General features: G+C 46.5%; 1 protein-coding gene across 1 annotated transcript; it reads right to left on the bottom strand.

Moving 5' to 3' along the window:
* Positions 1-7,540: 7,540 nt before the first annotated feature.
* On the bottom strand, positions 7,541-17,441 carry AEN (apoptosis enhancing nuclease). The gene is given in 5 exon segments (XM_081888700.1): positions 7,541-7,997; positions 9,230-9,430; positions 12,525-13,233; positions 17,260-17,310; positions 17,312-17,441. Coding segments are annotated over 5 exon segments (1,260 nt in total). The 5' UTR covers positions 17,407-17,441; the 3' UTR covers positions 7,541-7,793.
* Positions 17,442-20,247: the final 2,806 nt, after the last annotated feature.

Here is a 20,247-nt window from a genome sequence, read left to right as displayed (position 1 = left end):
CTAATTTCCAGCAATAAAGGACAGAGCTCTCTGTCCCCTTCTTCCTGCCCTGAGACCCTTGAGCTAGCTGGTTGCATTGAATGATTCAGCTGCCAGTCCTTTGGGTTTCTATGCATGGAAAGCAGGGCAGAAAGGTCATGAACATAATATGAACTGGATCAGGCCAATGGCCTATCTAGCTCAGCATCCTGTTCTCAAAGCGGATAGCCAGATGCCTTTGGGAAGTTGGCACGCAGGACCTGAGCACAACAGCACTCTCCACTAATGGGGTTTAGAGTAACAGCTTCTATCTCGTCCTTTGCCCCAGGCTAGCAAAATATCTTGGGCTGGGTCTAAGGATACTGTGGCTCTGAAAGATAGGACACCCCTTGGCTTTTCAGCGTACAGGAAAAAAACGCTAATTTTGCTGGAAATGGGTCACAAGTGATGGTGGCGAGGTGACATCTCTCCCAGCTCTGGGGGTGATAATGGCTCACCTTTGTATTGTGCCAGTGGGGGTTCCCTGGCGCTTTGGGGTCCAAACTCCATAGACACTTCTGATTAGCAGCCATCGATTGAGAGCGTCCTCGTTTCAAACGCCCTTTCAGAAATCCAGCTCTGTATTGACGAGCGTACTGCTGGTAAGAGAATGTCGAGAGCGAGACGGAAACATGCTTCTGAAAACTTGAGTTTGCAAACTTGTTGAAAATAATTGTAAAGAAGCAGCAGAGTTTCCCCATCTGCTCAGCTCAATGTAAAACATACACACACACACATACAAAATTGACTTGCTTTGACTCTCTGTACAAAAACATGAGCTGTTTGAAAATTGCAAGAGGGTGTGTGAATGAATGAGTGATCTACAGGAAGCTGCCTTGTTTTAAGCCAGACCGTTGCTCCACCTATAATCACACAATTGTAGAGCTGGAAGGGACCTCGAGGGTCATCTAGTCCTGGCCACAGCCATCCTTGGGTGGGCTTGAACCACCAACCTTCAGGTTAACACCCAGACCCACTGCAGGCTTCATATAGCTCAGTATTGACAGTAGCAGCTCTCCAGGGTTTCATTTAAATAATAATGATAGTTTTTTGGATTCAGGGTGGCCAAAGGAGCAGAGCGGTAGGGGGATAATGCAACAGTGTGGGGGCCAGTGTAGCTCAATGGTTAGAGCAGCCTTTCTCTACTTTGTGCTTCTACATGTTTTTGAACTACAACTCCCATAATCCTACCAATGGCCATGATGGAAGTTGTGGTCCAACATCTAGGCGTCCAAGGTTGAGAAAGGCAGGACCAGGATTTCAGAGATCAGGGTTCAAATCCCCATTCAACCACAAAGCTCACTGGGCAAACTTGGGCCAGTCGCTGCCTCACAGACAGAGCCGGATTTACATATAAGCTAAAGAAGCTATAGGGCCCCACTGTCTTGGGGGGCCCCCAAAAAAATTAAAAGAAAAAAACCTGGATGTACATTTCCTTAATATAAAAAACAAATAAAACCTACATACAGCAACAGTGTTTTGTGTTGTGTATGGACCTATTAGGTCCATAAATTACCATATAGTATATATTCAACACAAAAACAGTGACAATTTGTTGTTGACAAAGGACAGCTGGACATATAAAGGGCCCCATTACCTTCAGTAGCTTAGGGCAGGGGTCAGCAAACTTTTTCAGCAGGGGTCCAGCCCACTGTCCCAATTCCTATGCCCCACAAATAACCCAGGGATGCATTTTAAATAAAAGGACACATTTTACTCATGTAAAAACATGCAGATTCCTGTACCATCCGCAGGCTGGATTTAGAAGGCGATCAGGCCGGATCTGGGCCCCGGGGCCTAGTTTGCCTACCGATGGCATAAGGCCTCATCAAACCTAAATCCAGCCCTGCTCTCAGACTATCCTACCTCATGGGGTCATTGTGAGGATTAAATGAATAGTGGGGAGAACCATGTACGCCAACTCCTTGGGGGGAAATATGGGACAAATACAATAAACAAACTGTTTGATCTCATTCCTGAGCAGAGTCTTATCTAAGGAGATGTGGAAGGAGTTCCTCTTTGGTGTCACTGCTGAAAGAGAGAAAGGGCAGCCAAGCTGTAGGAAAAGCATCAGTCCTAGGGGTAGTAGAGAAGTTCTGAAGGCATAGCATGAGACAATGAGCTACGAAGCTGTGAGCCTCGGAGAATAAAGTGCATGTACTTCAGCACACCTCCCTTGCCAGTGAAGAACCTCAGCATTCCAAAGGCTGATTCCACAATAAAATTGATTCCCTGATTTTTCACGTCTTATGATTCCTAGTACCGGTGATTATGTATTGCTAATTCTTGGCTTTATTTCATTCACAGTTGTGTTCATATTGGCTTTTATAATTTATTGTAAACTGCTTAGAAGGTATTCTTACAATCAAGTGGCATGGGTATTTTGTTACGTAAAAAAAAATGAATGAAACGTGCTTATTGAGGGGCCAAGGAACTCAGGGGCATAGGAAGGCCCAATCCTACACAGACATCTGAGGCTTGCAGAATCCAGCCAGTTAGAGACCAAGAGGGACTTGCAATCTAACTACTCTGTTTGCAGAACGAAAAACATCTGATGCTTTTGCAGCCCACGGGAGGCTTGCTTTCCCTTTTCTTCCCCCACTGGAAAGCTAATCATTAAGTGAGTCACATCTTTAGAAATGATAATACATTTCGCTGGCATTTTGAAACGTCATCTCTGCATGTCCTTCCCGGATGAGTGTTTCGCTTCAAGGAAGGCTACCATCATTTCCACAACTGCGCCAGACGATTATTTGCGGGGCGGGTGAGGCAGCTTCGAGGGAGGGAGCAAGCAAGGAAGCCTCCCTGCTGTCTGTAAAGATATTTTCAGAAGCAGAAAGGCTGAGAATCGGGCAGCTGGGGCAACCTCGCTGGAGGCACAGTTTCCCCCAGCCCACCCACTGTGGAAAGCACCATGGAGTGAAGCACAAGGAAGAGGGTGGAAGAATACATCTTGACAAATGGTGAATGAACATAGGAAGCTGCCTTATAATGAGTCAGACCAGCGGTCCATCTAGCTCAGTATTGTCTACACAGACGGACAGAGGCTCTCTGGGTTTTCAGAAAGATTTCTCTCCTGAGCCAACCAGATGTCAGGGATTGAATGTGGACTTTCTGCATGCAAAGCAGAGGCATTTTGGGAGTTGCAGGTGGCGCTGTGGGTTAAACCACAGAGCCTAGGACTTGCCAATCAGAAGGTTGGCAGTTCGAATCCCAGTGACGGGGTGAGCTCCCATTGCTCGGTCCTTGCTCCTGCCAACCTAGCAGTTCGAAAGCACATCAAAGTGCAAGTAGATAAATAGGTACCACTCCGGCGGGAAGGTAAACGGCATTTCCGTGCGCTGCTCTGGTTCTCCAGAAGCGGCTTAGTCCTGCTGGCCACATGACCCAGAAGCTGTATGCCGGCTCCCTCAGCCAATAAAGGAAGATGAGCGCCACAACCCCCGAGTCGGTCACGACTGGACCTAATGGTCAGGGGTCTCTTTACTTTTACCATCTGGAGGGCCAGTTAGCTACCCCTTCCTTAAATGCGGTGGGGAAATTTGACAAGACTGAGGGCAACTCCACACATACTTAAAACATGACTACACCTCCAAGAATCCTGGAAACTGTAGTCAGTCAAGAAGACTGTGATTTGTAAGTGTGGGTGGGGAAACTACAGTTCCCATGATGTGCTTTGCATGTATCCTGCGGGTCTGCCCTGTTTTACCTTTGAAGTTTATGGTGAAAAATTAAAAAGGTAAAAGTTAAAGGACCCCTGGACAGTTAGGTCCAGTCAAAAGTGACTATGGGGTTGCGGTGCTCATCTCACTTTTCAAGCCGAAGGAGCCGGCGTTTGTCCACAGACAGCTTTCTCGGTCCTGTGGCCAGCATGACTAAACCTCTTCTGGTGCAACTGTGACAGAAGCCAGAGCGCACGGAAATGCAATTTACCTTCCCACCGCAGTGGTACCTATTTATCTACTTGCACTAGTGTGCTTCAAACTGCTAGGTTGGGAGAAACTGGGGCAGAGCAATGGGAGCTCACTCCATCATGGGGATTCGAACCGCTGACCTTCCAAATGGCAAGCCTAAGAGGCTCAGTGGTTTAGACAGTTGTGGCTCGCCATCAGTGTCAGGAAAGGAACTCCTGTCCTGGTATGAACCTACCTGGACGCTCACCATGTTCTTTCAAGGCCCATCTATAGGCCTCCCCTCCAAAGGAGACTTGGTGGCTGGTGGTAATGGAAAGGGCCTTTTCAGTTGTGGCTCCTCATCTTTGGAATGCTCTCCCAAGGGAGGTCTGCCTGGCACCTTCACTGTCATCTTTTGGGCACCTGGTAAGACTTACCTTTCATCCCCTGGCTTTGGGTGGACCGAGCCAGGTTTGTTCTGCTGTTAGCATGCTAATGAAGGAGTGTGTGAATGTGAATTGTTTGTGCTTGGAGGACAATGCTAACGTTTCGTTTTGGTTTTTAATGGCACAATGTATGTTTTTAATGACAGTCACTCAGAGGACCAGCAACCAATGAATCTAATAAGGAATAATTCTCTTCCCTCAGCACTGGAAAGCGACACTGATTGGGATGTGGCGTTTGAAAAGGGAGCCCCTTGTAGAAAACTACAAATCTGATGAAGGAGGGAGGGTGTCATTTCAGTCAGGAAGGCCTATCTGTGAGACTTCCCTTCTTTAAGCTTACTATTATCATTATTACTGTTAGGAAGAACGGTGGGGTTTTTTGGGGGGAGGTGACACCCACCTGGGCTTTTGCAAGAATGGCTGTAAAATGCTCAGTTTCCCAGAGTAATTTTATCATTATTATTATTACTTCCATTTGCATCCCATCTTTCCTCCAGGGAGCTCAATATGGTCTCCAAAAGCAATTATTCTGAAGCCAACCCCTCTGCAAGGTGCTAGACCTCAGGAGGCCGTGGAGAAGCAGCAGAAAAACAAGTTCGGGCTCCGAATAATACTGTGGATGAGATCCTCCTCGCTACAAAGGGAAGCAAAGTACTTGTTCATCTATCAGCAGCAGCCCAGTCACAGAAGGCTGGGGAGGGGGGGTAGTCTTTGCAAGGGCTTAGATGTCCAGCATCACTCAGAACACAAAGGAATCTCAAACGGCTTGTGCCCTGTGCCAGGAAAGAGCCAGCAATCTCCTGTCTGATGGCAAGCCCAGTGTGTTTTCTGTGCCAGCTGTCCATCTGATACCAAGCCAGGTGTGCTGCCTGTTAAGTCCAGCCAGCTGGAAACTGCATCAAAAGCAAGGCGCTACCTGCAATCCGGTGCAGAAGGCGCAGCTATTAGTTTGCTTGAGAGCTGCAGACCGCTGTGATGTATGGCAGACAGGTCCAGCATGGGATACGGCAAGAGCTTCCGCTATCTTGATGTCCCAGAAGCTCAAGGAACAAAGGAGACCTTGCTCTTAACATATGGTGCTGTACCTGAGCCAGGATCTGCAGAAAGCAAAGACCTCCAGCCGCTGCTGAAAAAATATTCTACTATAAGAGAGTCCTAGCAAAGGGGGAGTGCTGGGAAGAGCCTTAAAATGCTCCAGTCCTTACTGGCAGGAACGAACCATGACGCTGTGAAAGATCTGTAAAGGACTAGGGCATAAGGTCTTTGCTGGAAGGGGGATTGCTTTGGGGCCAACATCGCTCTAAAGTCAGGGATGTGTAAAACTCTGTTCCTCCAGATATTGCAGGGACTCCAACTCCCATCAGCGCTAGCCAGCATGACCAATGGTCAGGGATGATGGCAGCTGGTGTCTAACATCTGGAAGACCACAGGCTCTTAAGTAATCAGCATGGGGAACTGGCTATTGGTCCCAGGTCTATGTTCACAAGAGCAGTTTGGTAACAATATGGAACAGTGGGAAAGCCAGGTCCAGTCTCTGTTCTCAGCAACAGCAGATAAGGCAATGAAACGTGAGTCCTGCACTGTGCCATTTCATACCACTAGCAGGGACGTTGCATGTTCCTTACACACTTTTTTTTATTAAAGAAAACCATATTAAGGAGAAGGTAAGACTACAGCTCTTCTCGGATACCATATTTTCAATGTGCATAGTGTGTCTGTGTGCTTGTTATCCGCAAGGGACATCCAGTCCTGCAATCCTGTATTTTCAAGCAGAATGCAATTTAGGACAGATCTACGACCTCAGCTACTGCTTGTGCAAAAGGGAAAACCCACAAAAATGCCTGTTGCAAATTGCACAAGTAGCCCAGAACACTTTGTCCATGCACGTTCAAGGAAAATTTAAGGTGTGCAAATCGGTCTCAGATATGGCTGGCCACACCAGCAATTTCCTCAGCTATTAATGTCACGGAAATCGCTTCTGGATGAACCCATGAGCTATCGGTTCATGCTGCATCTCCCCGTGCAAGAACATTCCCGATGAGATTTTGGATTGCTTGCATGTGGAGGAAAAATGGTACAGGAACCAGCTGTGGCTTCACACACTAATCAAGTGTCCAAACCCTTTTGCAATAATAAATCAGAGCTTAGTCCTAACTCACCCTTGTAATTAGATAGGAAATCTGTGTTTAGGTCCGTAAGGCAGGGATCAGCAACCTATGGGCTGCAGAGGTGCACCCACTCCACCAAATCCCACTGTTCAATCCCACCTTGTCATGCAACTTACCTGTAGGTATTCCGAAAGAAAAGGGTCAATGGGGAAAGAAAAGGCCTTGGCGGGTGGATATAACCTACAGGACAGTATGTTGCCGACCTCTTCTCTCTTTTCCCAGGTGCGCAGCCTGGGAGTCATTTTGGACTCGCAGCTGCCCATGGGGGCGCAGGTCAATTCTGTGTCCAGGGCAGCTATCTACCAGCTCCATCTGGTATGCAGGCTGAGACCCTACCTGCCCATGGACTGTCTTGCCAGAATGGTGTATGCTCTAGTTATCTCCTGCTTGGACTACTGCAATGCGCTCTATGTGGGGCTACTGTTGAAGGTGACCCCAGAAACTACAACTAATCCAGAATGCGGCAGCTAGATTGGTGACTGGGAGTGGCCGCAGAGACCACATAACGCTGGTCCTGAAAGACCCACATTGGCTCCCAGTACGTTTCCGAGCACAATGGTGCTGACCATTAAAGCCCTCTACGGCCTCTTCCCAGTATACCTGAAGGAGCGTCTCCACCCCCATCGTTCAGCCTGGACACTGAGGTCCAGCTCTGAGGGCCTTCTTGCGGTTCCCTCACTGCGAGATTACAGGGAACCAGGCAGAGTAGGGCCTTCTCAGTAGTGGTGCCCTCCCATCAGATGCTAAGTTTTTAATGTTTGATGTTTTATTGTGTTTTTAATATTCCCTTGGGAGCCGCCCAGAGTGGCTGAGGAAACCCAGCCAGATGGATGGGGTATAAATAATAAATTATCACCAACATCATCTAGGGTCAACCTCTTCTCTATGGTCAAAACAAACTAAACAGCCAGCATAGGCAGTTTATCTTTTGGGAAGATTTCCCCTTTTCTTACTTCAGAAGAAGAATCCTAAAGCAGCCCCTTTCGATCAAATGAAGAACACAGAAGTCCTCTCATCACCAGTAGAATCGTGTATTCTTGGGTTGTGCAATTTGGCAATAAATAAAGTTGCTACATTAGGTTCAGAATCATGGCCTCCCCACTCTCAAGTGACAGTCCAGCGTACACATTCTAGAGCACCATTCCTGCCCTTTGTGCCTTCCAGATGTTTTGAACCACAACTCCCATTATCCCTGATCGCTAGCCGTTCTAGAGTTAAGACCACCTGGAGGTACCAGGTTGGGGAAAGCTGTTCTAGAGTTTGCACCTTCATGTACAGCCTGCGTCAAAGTCCTTGGGCCAATACTGGTCATCCATGTAGCAAACACTCTCCCAGCTGCTATCTGGAGGGCTGTTTGGAAGGCTTGGCGGGAGGCTACTGGCCAGTGTCTGTTCCCATTGTACCTCCACCAATCTGTAAAGCTCCATAGACGTCTGAGCATCTTCTACTGATGAATGTCCATTTCGGCTAACCTAACGGATGGGAAAGGAGAAAAACAACAACCAAACTGTGTGTAAGGTTCTAGTCCTCAAGATGTGCCATCTAGTAGCATTGACGAAAGGCAACCACTCCTACCAATTTTTTATAAAGTATATATTTGGAGTGAACAATCCTAGGTTTTCCTATTTAAGAAGTACATCATAGCCAGTCCAATAGCACTGAATTCTACTACTAGGGGCTCTCATCCCTGCTCACCCCGCCAACCTCAATCCCTCCATTTACCACTTCATCCAACATCCCTGATATCCTCCCAGCTCCTTCAACCCCTCCACCACATCCTCACAGCCCCTCAGTGTTCCTCCATTCCTGCTTTACTTAAACCTATGATGTTGTTCAAACATCTCAAAACCCAACTTCTCCTTTGCTTGCCTCCTTTGCCCTGTCTTCATGCAAATCCAGGACTGCGATGCGGCATTACAAATCCTCCAACGGGGGGCTGCGTGATGACAGCCTTGCATTTTTATGTATATAGGAAGATAGCCCATGATAGCTGAAATGAACCTTTGTGCTCAACGGCAGTACAACTCTATCTCTGAATCCTATCGAGGTTGCCTAACAAGTTAATTTATTTAATAATTTATTTCCTTCATCAGAGGACCAACACGGAGGTTTATAAATATAAAAATACATAACATAGTGACAAGCAAAATAATACCACCACCACCCCCCCCGGAGTTTAAAAAGTCATGGATTGTTTGATTATCCAAGGCCTGGTAGAAGAGGAATGATTTTTGTCTGGTACTTAAAAATATGTAATGAAGGGCCTAGGTGAATCTCCCCGGGGAGAGCATTCCACAGTTAGAGAATTAGGGGATAAGATTGAATCCTGAGGAACCCCACACTGAAGGCAGGTTCTACAGGACCAAACAGCACTCCCCGAGCATGACCCCCCCCTCAAGATGACCACCAAGGTTGGACAAGAGGCACTGCAAAGCACTGCTGCCCACCCCAATTCAGACAGCTGCTCCAGGAGGAAACTATGGCTGATGGCAGGGAATGCTGCCAAGAGGTTAAAGAGAATTAACAGAGACACGTTTTCCCTGTCTCTCTCCTGACAAGAGTCATCATACAGGTCAACCAAAGCAGTTTCTGTGCCAAAACTGGACCTAAAGCCCGACTCAAATGGATCTCGAAAATAAAGTTTCCTCCAAGAGTACCTTACTTGGATCTGGAACTGAGAGAGGACGGCATCTCCTGACATTACCTGAATATTCTTGTGTAGCAGCTCACTAGCCAGGCTCTTGAGAGAGACGCTGGCTTTCATAGGGAGCCCCATCTTCTTCCTCAGCAGGGGGCTCCGACTCGTGTCCCGTGTCCAGGCATGGGGGTGAAAATATTTCAAGGCTCGGAAGTCGTTGTGGATGGCATGCCCCACCACTATCTTGTCCCTCACGATCTGTAGGATCTGAAAGAATTAAAAGGCTGTTTAGCCACCCGCCGTCACAAACAGAGGGCCTTAGGAAGATGGCGAGGATAGGTTGTGCTCTACGTTTTTAAAGGTGGGTCAGAAATATTTTATAACTGTTTCAAACCATGTTATGTGGCGTGACTGGATTTGAGGGGATATTTGCTTGGAATCCTGGGGATTTGCGAGCTACAGGAGTTAGTGGGTCTGGGGCGGAGGCTGAATGGGATTCTTTAGCCTGGGACTAGGTCTAGGAAAAGAGATCCGATTTGAAGATTCCTATGTGAAAAGAAGAATAAATACTGTAAAAAGAAGCTTGTATCAAAAGCACAACAAACCTATCTATTGATTTTTCTCCTGTGAATAAGAGAGCCGTTAAATTATTCACCCTGGCCCATTTCCTATGGGGGTCTGGACACCCGCTACAAAGCGAATTGTGATAGTGAGACTATGGCAATACAAACTGACAGAAAAAATAAAGAGATCCAGTATGGTGTAATGGTCAGAGTGGACTAGGACCTGGGAGACCAGGGTTCAAATCCCCGCTTGGCCATGATGGGTCAGTGAGTAGGTCAGTCCCTCCCTCTCAACCTAACCTGCCTCACAGGGTTGTTGGGACGATGAAATGGCAGAGAGAACTATGTACACTGCCTTAAGCTCCTTGGAGGAAAGATGGACTATAAATGTAAAAATAACAGTAATATGAAAATCTGTACAGCTATACACAAGGAGAAGGTTCCTATTCTGTGGAATAGCATTCCTGTTGAGATACTAAAAGGCACCCCCTATCTGCACTTTCCGGAAGGAACCAAACTTTCCAATCGGCTTTTCATTTTTCTGTTTTCATTTATCTTACATGTAAAGCACGTTGAAACGTTGTTTTAGAAGGCAATTAATAAAGGATGATAATAATAATACAGTCGTACCTTGGAAGTCAAATGAAATCCGTTCCAGAAGTCTGTTAAGACTTCCAAAATGTTTGAAAACCAAAGTTTCAGATTGGCTGCAGGAAGCCCTGTCGGGCGTTCGGCTTCCAAAAATAGTTCGCAAACCAGAACACTCACTTCTGGGTTTGCGACGTTTGGGAGCCAAAATGTTTGGGAACTAAGCTGTTCAACTTCCAAGGTGTGACTGTATTCCTGATGGCTCTGTACAAAAAGTGCAAAACCTTTTGGACTCAAAAGCTGTGGAAATTACAAAGCACAAGGTACACCACAACCCATTAGCAATGCTGTTGGGTTATATCAATGGGACACAACTATAAAAAAAATTAAACCCTGATCTTCTGATAGTGGCATGCCCAGCCATAGCACACCGGGGGGGGGGGGGGGGGAACGTGTTAAAACATCAACAGAAATGAAGTGGATAAGTTCAGCCAGCAAATACAAACCCAGGAATGGAGACGAGAACAGAGCATTTTGCAACAGACAGGTAGCCAGCAATTATTCACCTGGAAACGACCCCTGTGAAATGGGTTAAGCCAATCAAATGCAACATTAAAAGGCTTGTATTCAGAGACTTGAAACGAACTGGTAATGATGTACTAATTAACCTAGGTGCCGTTAGCCTTCAAAGAACGAGCGACAAGGGTGCGGGGAGCATTACGAGCTTTTAAATTTTCTCGATTGTAATTTTGAAGGACGCAATAAAGTAGGAAGGTTAAAATGTATCCCTCTCTTTAATAGCAAACTCAGGTGCTGAGTGCCAAGAGAAGTGGAGCCAAATTAGGGTGACCGACAAAAAAATCCAGAGGTGTCAGTGTTGCGGGAAAAGGTTTGAAGTAGTTGCAAAAGGTGCAACTGGGCAAGAGCCCATAAGATTATTGCAGAGCACACACTGGAGTCCCGGCTCAAACACCCCATGTCATTTTGGAGGGTCTCTTGAACGTCAGGTGCAGGTGTGTGCATGTTGGGAATAAGGAATGAAGTGGGAGATGGTCCCACCTGCACGATACATTGAAAGCAGTATCATACCAATATTTAAAGAGTCCACGTTAAGGGTGCACACAGAAGGTCCCTGCAACTCCAGGTAGGGCCGGAAATGCCCCTTGCCCGAAACCTTGGGGAGCCTCTGCCAACCAGAGCAGACAATACTGAGCTAGATGGACAGACGATACGACTCATTTTTCAGCAGTTTCCTATGTTCCTAAAACCGGCTTGTGTTTTTCCAAATCCTTCTAGGCTACTGCAAGCTGGCGGACATGATCGTTCTTCTTCTTAAATGTACAGTGCAGTATCTAAGGAATACAGGGGCTTATTAGTAGTGATAACATTATTTATTTAGTTGCATTTATATCCCCCCGTTTCCTCCAAGGAGCTCAAGCTGGCATACATGGTTCCCTCCTCAGCCCAGTATACCTGAAGGAGCGTCTCCACCCTCATCGTTCAGCCCGGACACTGAGGTCCAGCTCCGAGGGCCTTCTGGCGGTTCCCTCCCTGCGAGAAGTGAAGCTACTGGGAACCAGGCAGAGGGCCTTCTCGGTAGTGGCACCCACCCTGTGGAACGCCCTCCCATCAGATGTCAAAGAAATAAACAACTATCAGACTTTTAGAAGACATCTGAAGGCAGACCTGTTTAGGGAAGTTCTTAATGTTTGATGTTCGCTTTTTTATTATTATTAATAATATTCTGTTGGGAGCCACCCAGAGTGTCTGGGGAAACCCAGCCAGATGGGCGGGGTATAAACAATAAATTATTATTATTAATATCTCATTTAATCCCTACAACTACCCTGCGAGGTAAATTAGGCTGAGGGGCAGTGACTGGACCAAGACCACCCAGTGAACTTCACAGCCAAGCAGGGATTTGACCCCTGGCTTCCTAGGTCTTAGTCCAACACTATACCACACTGGTTCTCAGTTTCTCATTTTTCAAATTTTGGAAGATCAGTTCTATGCATTTTCCACATCAGTTTGCAATTTTTGTCAAATAAGCAGCAGCAGCAGCCTTCATGGAATTTAATGGATTTGACTGAGTCTCCTGGGTCCTAGTCTGACCCTCTCACCACTAAACCACACTAATTCTGCAGCAAGAATCTAATTCTCCAGCTGCACGGATTCCAATCCTCAACCCCTCTTCTCCCTCCCTTGCTTACCTCGCTCCGTGCAACCTTAAAAGGAGTGGCCTTTTCCATGTGTCGCCGGGTGATCCCGCTCCACCGAGTCCTGTAGTCGACAATCGGGAGCTCCGGCCGGACGTACTTGTCGTAGATGACGTCCCCATCGTAGTTCACGACTGTGCACCGCGCCAACTCGCTGGTCCTCCCAGCGGGGCCCGTGCCCACCATTTCGCAGTCAAGCGCCACACATTTCCTGGGCATCGCAGGGGATAAGGAACCGGTGCCCTTTCCGCCAGGGGAGGCTACTTGATCCGTGAGACTTTGGGAAGATGTCGGCCACCTGCCTGGGTTCACTGAAGCGCCTGGCGCAACCGGACAGAGCAGACAAGGCTCCCTAGAAGCCCCTGCTACATCCTCTTGGAACAACTGGCCGCAAGGGCTGACTTCACAGCGCAAGGACCTGGGTGCACCACCCATTTCTGAGCTGCCTGAAGTCGTCGGCAGGGCTTTTCCCTGCAGCCCTCTCTGCTCCAATGCCCTCCGCGCCATAAACCGCTGGTATCGGCGGCTCTTCTTTTTCTTCTGGCCGGAGGTTTCAGCATCCTGGGAACCTTTGTTGTGGCCCGGATCCCACTTATGGCAGAGGCACCCAAGGTCCTGCTCATCATCCATCCCTAAGTTACCCACCTGGACCACTTGCACTGGAGTTATCCCACCTGGTGAGCAGTTGGTGGTAGACGGCATCCTGACGAAAGAAGAAACCCCAACTAAAGAATCATGGCAAGAAAAATTGATGGGACTATGCAGAACTGGCAAAACTGACATACAAGCTATGGGGCAAGGATAACTGTGACTTTATAAAGATTAAATGGGAACCCTTTACAAAGTATTTGAAGACGCAACAAGGCGAACTGGACTCCTTGGCTGGTTCTGAATAAACATTCACAAACTTTTTATTGATAATAATCAGCTAAATAGTTTGAGGATCTATACAGCTGTGTAACATGCAGAAAACAGCATTTTTAGAGAAATCAAAGACTGGAACTGAGGGAAGTCGGGGGATGGGTTCTGTGGGGGGAGGGAGGAAAAATTGTGGGGGAAATAAGGATGATATGTTTCTGTATAATATATGTGTGTGTATATATATATATATATATATATATATATATATATATATATATATATATATATTGAATAAAAAGTTATTTTAAAAAAGAAGAAGACACTTAGGGAACGGGAGGTTGGGTGGAAAGGCTGATCCAAACACAAGAAGGCAGAGAGGGGCATGGTGGGGAGAGGAAATAAGGTGCTATCTCCCTGTGGAATGGTGATATCCCGCCTCTCCACTCAGGAACAGGGAAAGCAGGGTGGATAAAAATCACTGATTTTTTTTAATCAGATTTTTTATATTTTAAATTGGATTTTTAAAATAAAGTGCTTTTGGAGGAAAAATATTTCTAAAGATAGTTTTCTATTTAAGTTACATTATAATCCAAAGGCTATTCATCAGGAAATAAGGATTTGTTTTGTTTTTCATGTGTGCTAAAACTCAGTCCAAGGTTGTTGTGTTTTTTTTAAAAAAAGTTTAACCACATGAGTTAATAAACATGGATACATGTGCTATAATGTTATTGTTTTAGTTAACTAAATTTAAATTGTTATTAAGGAAATGATTATTTTTCTCCTTCCAATAAAGTACAGCCGAAAAATGGCATCCAGCATTCAAAAAACCCCTCCGCTTGCATTAACTAGCCACACACTAGGCATGCAAGCTCCACCCCCCCTCCTTCGGAGGAGCCTTCCGAAGGCTGACGGCGGGAGGAGATCTCTCCGCCCCACCGCCAGCCTTTGGACAGGTACGGGAACAGAGGGGAAGGCGCACAGCGCTTCTCCTCTGTTCCCGGGGCTTGCGGTGGGAGGAGGGTTTTTCCTCCCCACCGCCAACATTCAGAACAGCATTCTGAATGTTGGCGGTGGGAAGGAAAACCCTCCTCCCACCGCCAGCTTTCGGAGCAGCCTTCCGAAGGCTGCTGGTGGGGCGGAGAGACCTCCTCCCGCCGCCAGCCTTCGGAGGAGCCTTCCGAAGCCTGGCGGGGGGAGGAGGGCTCTCCGCCCCATCGCCAGCCTTCGGAGGAGCCTTCCGAAGCCTGGCGGGGGGAGGAGGGCTCTCCGCCCCATCGCCAGCCTTCGGAGGAGCCTTCCGAAGCCTGGCGGGGGGAGGAGGGCTCTCCGCCCCATCGCCAGCCTTCGGAGGAGCCTTCCGAAGCCTGGCGGGGGGAGGAGGTCTCTCCACCCCACCGCCAGCCTTCGGAGGAGGTCCGAGGACAGTGGGGAAGACGCGCTGTGCTTCCCCGCTGTCCCCGGAGATTTCCCTATGGGCTTTCGTCTTGCGAAGGAAGCCCATAGGGAAATTCGTTTTGCGAAGCGCCTCCAAAACGGAAAACCCTTTCGTCTAGCGGGTTTTCCGTCTTTCGAGGCGTTCGTCTTGCGGGGCACCACTGTAAGGGACACTTGACAGCTATGCCCAGGGACTCCTCCCCAGATAATTCACATCACTCCCTGGACATGCTGACCAAGGCTGAGAAGATTGCCCTAGGTGAGGGATGGGGCACCTGTGGCTCTCCAGATCTTGGGTGTACTACAGTTCCCATCAGCCCCAATCAGTTAGCCAATGGTTGGGGGTGATGGGAGTTGTACCAAAACAACAGCAGAAGGACCACAGGGTTCTAGTACGGTCTTGATTCGTGGCAATGACCTCTGGTATTCCCTGCAAGGGGTGGTAGTGGTCTTGCCAGCTCATTTTAATCATTCAGTAATATACTGAACCCTATCCTTTCCAAAAGGTCAGTTTATTTTTCCTGCCTCAGTTGTCCCATGCCCCAAACCTCATCTGAGATTTTTTAAAAATATAATTCTTCTACTTATTTATTACTTACTTACAAAGTGCCTAAAATTGCTGGGTGGTGGAAGCTCTGCTCTCAGGTTTATCATCTTAAAAAGCAAAGCCAATAAAATGCAAAAAAAAAAAAAGAGGAAAAAGAACATGATTTAAATAAAGATTGATGTTGGGTCTTTATCTTAAAAACGGTGACAATCCTAATCAATGTTAATATTAAGTAAACTTTATTGTATTGTTATATTTATTTTAAAAATATTTCTGGTTCTATGATCCCATGAAAGGTATCTGGTCCACCTTTCAACAACAATGTGTTCATAATGTAATGTAAAATAAACCCATTTATAAACATTATAAAACAATACATTAAAGCTACATATGAGTAACAAATGTTAACAAACAGAACCTAACTTTCAGTGCCTTATGAGGGTATGTATGTGCAATCTTCATGTGCCTACAGAGGAGCCAAAGAAGACCTATCCACAGGAGAGCATTACGTCTGAGGCCACCACAAGAGAGGCCCTGCTTTTGGAAGATAATTGACAATGTTACCTCCCTAGGCTGGGGTACAAAACAGGTAGATGGGAATCTACTGCTATATCCCTAAGTAAAAAGGTAAAGGGACCCCTGACCATTAGGTCCAGTCGTGGCCGACTCTGGGGTTGCGGCGCTCATCTCGCTTTATTGGCCGAGGGAGCTGGCGTACAGCTTCCGGGTCATGTGGCCAGCATGACTAAGCCGCTTCTGGCAAACTGGAACAGAGCACGGAAACGCCGTTTACCTTCCCGCTGGAGCGGTACCTATTTATCTATTTGCACTTTGATGTGCTTTCAAACTGCTAGGTTGGAAGGAGCAGGGACCGAGCAACGGGAGCTCACCCTGTCGCGGGGATTCGAACTGCCAACCTTCTTATCGGCAAGCCCTAGGCTCTGTGGTTTAACCCACAGCGCCACCCATGTCCTACATCTCTAAGTAATCTGGAGTATATCAGGAAGCATTTCTGCCCAGGCCTTTAAAATGGCTGAAAAAAGAATGCTAGTGGGCAGGGGGACCAAGAGCAGATTTTTGCATCAACGGACCTGTAAGCTTGATTATGTGATGCTGAATTCCTGCTTCCAGTCAGTGCAGACAATACTATATGAACCTGCTTCCTATTATCAGTAAGACAGCTTCCTCTTATCAGTATCTGGTTGGCTACTGTGAGGAGGAGGGAGGTTATTTTGTTTTATTTTTGAATTTTGTGGTTTCATTTTGTATTTTTACGTGGTGAGCAGCCCTGTGATCTTCGGGTGAAGGAATTGTATACAAATTGAACAAACAAACAAATAAGGACAGGATAAGGAACTAGATGCCACCCACCCCCTCATTGTCGGCTCCCCCCCCCCACTTTCCTCCTTCCCATATGGTGAGGTGGGATGGGGTGGGGGGAAGTTTTATTTATTTACTTTAACCATTTTAGGCTGCTTTATGGGCAAATACCCGTCCAAGGCAACTCACAATTAAAATCAGCCCAAAGGGAGAAAGAATAAGTGTAACATTTTGAAAACTTAAAAGAGCCACAAACCCTGTTATCAAGGCCCGAAAAAGGAAAAAGTTCAATCAGACCACTACTCAGCTAAAAAAGCAGCTTATGAAATCTACAAGTCCCACCCCGATTCAGGCCAGTTTCACTTAAATTATACCCCCTTCTAAAAATAGATAAGGGGTAATCCAAAATAGGTATGCGGACCATCTTCTATAATACCCCCTCACGGGGCCTGGGAACTTCCCAAGCCCTCCTAAAGCCCCACTTTTTCTCTTGTCTTCAGTTACTTCTTCGACCCCCAACTTTTAAGGATGAGATCCGCCCCACCCTTTTGCCCATTTCCCCCTTACCTAAGCAAGCCCGATCCCCACGTGTCGCTCCCGGAAGCAAAGGCTGATCGGGCGACTCTCGCATGCCCGGGCAAGTCCTGCGCTTCGGACGCGCCCCCTACCTCTGATTGGCTGCCTTAGCCAAGACGGTGGAGAGGCTATCTGCATAAGTGGGCGTGGCTTGGGATGGCTGCTGGCGGGCGCCTCGCTGTCCGCGAGCAAGGAAGTCGACCTTCGAGTCGGATGTTGCTTGCGTCGAGTTTAAGAGGCTGGATCTTAACCCCCGCTTAATTGTGTACAGGGCAGCCTGATTGTAATCTTTCTTTTTTGTCGGAAAGATCTGAGTCTAATGGGAGTTTACGGTTGCAATCCTGGGAGTAGGACCCATAGGACTTCTCTGAGCAAAGGTGGAGAAGATCGCGCTGCTAGTCACCATGAAAATTGTGTATAGGATTCTAGCCGTGCATCCCGAGCTTGCCCTGGTTTACTTGGAAGTAAACGCCACTAAGTGCAATAGGGAGTTAAAGGGGTAAAGGGACCCCTGACCATTAGGTTCGTGTCCGATTCTGGGCTTGCGGCGCTCATCTCGCTTTATTGGCCGAGGGAGCCGGAGTACAGCTTCCGGGTCATGTGGCCAGTATAACTAAGCCGCTTCTGGCGAACCAGAGCAGCGCACAGAAACGCCGTTTACCTTCCTGCTGGAGCGGTACCTATTTATCTACTTGCACTTTGAAGTGCTTTCGAACTGCTAGGTTGGCAGGAGCAGGGACCGAGCAACGGGAGCTCACCCCGTCACGGGGATTCGAACTACCGACCTTCGGATCGGCAAGTCCTAGGCTCTGTGGTTTAACGCACAGCGCCACCCGCGTCTCTCATGTATTTAGCCTTGCAGCTTTCTCCCGGCATTATTCCCTTTCCTAAGAACCGGCTTAGGATAAACTACCCCCCGTCGGTTGGATTCAGACGTTCCATATTTCCATCTGCGTGCAAACAGTTTTCAGGGAACGCGGGGCTTCTTTTCGATGTAACAAAGTCCTTGCACTAGTGGCACTTTCTGCTTAGGAACTAGGCGTGCAGAACACCCAAGTATAGATTTTCCCACGTGACAACTGCACACGTGTATGTTTCACGGCATATGGGTGTACAGGGAAACTGATGGTTCAAGGCTTCCCAGAGAGTGTATGTGCGCACTCAAATAAGGTTGTCAACGCTTTTGCTGGCCCTGCTCCTGTGTCTTAAGAAACGTGCATAGAAATGAAGGAACTTAACTTTGTTTCAACAGCATGCCTCAAGATGCTCGCATCCACACCATGGTGTTCTCCAAAGAACCAGATTTTGTTACAGATGCTATGAATAACACTGTGAGGGTTAAACTACACTTTCCAGGATTCTTTGGGAGAAGATCTATGCTTTATATGGTGTGGCTGTAACCTTAACTAGTTGCATTTCTCAATGTCGCGCTACTCTTACTACAGTCATACCTCGGGTTAGATGTGCTTCAGCTTTGAGCATTTTCAAGTCACGCTCCGCAGTGACCCAGAAGTAACGGAGTGCGTTACTTCCAGGTTTCACTGCTGGCGCATGTGCAGATGCTCAAAATGATGTCATGCACATGCGCGGAGGCGGCAAAATGTGACCCACGCACGTGCAGTCGCATCTTACGTTTTACTCAGGATGCAAATGGGGCTCTGGAACGGATCCTGTTCACATCCAAAGGTGCCACTGTATAAGCAGCATGGCTGTTTACACGTTTTTAAAAGTTGACAGTCTTTCATATAGCAAAATGCACATGCATGCCTGCGAAAACCATAAATTTAGACAATGATAATTACATTAGGACATGGAAAGAGATTAAAAGAGAAATATTAATATGGAATAGATTGAAGCTCTCATTTTGGGGGAGAATCTCCACAATTAAAATGATGGTGCTGCCCAAAATGTTGTTCCTATTTCAGGCGATCCTAGTGATAGGCAAGGCAGGTTGCTTCAAAGAATGGAAGAGAGACTTATCAAACTACATTTGGCAAAAGAATAAAACATAAGTTACTTATAGACATTAAATAAAGAGAAGGTTTTGCCCTGCCAGATTTGAAGACCTATTATGAGGCATCATGTCTATGCTGGTTAAAAGAATGGTTAGTTCTGCAAAATACGTAACTATTGAATTTGGAAGGATGGGGCAACAGATTTGGGTGGTACACCTATTTATGTTATGGAAAGGTGAAGGGTCACAGGGGCTTTTTGAACCATATAATAAGGAAAGCACTATACACAGTATGGGATAAATACAAACAGAAAACCCCCTGGTGGCTTTCACCATTAGCAGCCATTTCAGTAAAGAAAAAAAAATATGGAAAAGAATTGGGCAACATATAAAGAATTATTGGAAGAGGAGGCATATCAATTCAAGTTAAAGAAATTTGAAGAAATTTGGCATTATGTGACAGACTGGCTGCAATATTATCAATTGAATGAAACCTTTAAATTAGATAAGGAAAATGGATTCACAACAGAAAATTCAAAGCTAGAAAAATAATTAATACAAAATAGAAGCAAAGTCTTATCAAAAATGTAGAGATTATTACTTGATTGGGAAGTAAAAGTTGAAGAGGTAAAAGAAGTCATGATTAAATGGGCAAAAGATTTTGGGCATACGATACAGATGGACGCACGGGAAAATTTGTGGATCATGGATTTAAAATTTACAGCGTGCTACACACTAAAAATATTACGAAGATGTTTACAGGTGGAATTTAACACCTAGTAAACTACCAAAGTTGTACAAAACAAACTCAGATAAATGTTGGAGGTGTAAGCAGGTAGAAGGAACAATGTTACATATGTGGTGGGGATGTAAGAAAATTAGAAACTTTTGGGATAGTATTTATGAAGAATTGAAAAAAAAATGTTCAAACAAACTTTCGTCAAAAAGCCTGAAGCATTTCTCTTGGGTTTACTATCATCAGATACCCCAAGCTCTAAGGATATTTTTATATGCCTCTACAGCGG

The sequence above is a fragment of the Podarcis melisellensis genome (genome assembly GCF_964234715.1).
Source record: "Podarcis melisellensis genome assembly, chromosome: 14".
NCBI lineage: Eukaryota > Metazoa > Chordata > Lepidosauria > Squamata > Lacertidae > Podarcis > Podarcis melisellensis.
The sequence above is the reverse complement of the archived record's forward strand: the minus strand, read 5'-3'. Positions and strand labels throughout refer to the sequence as shown.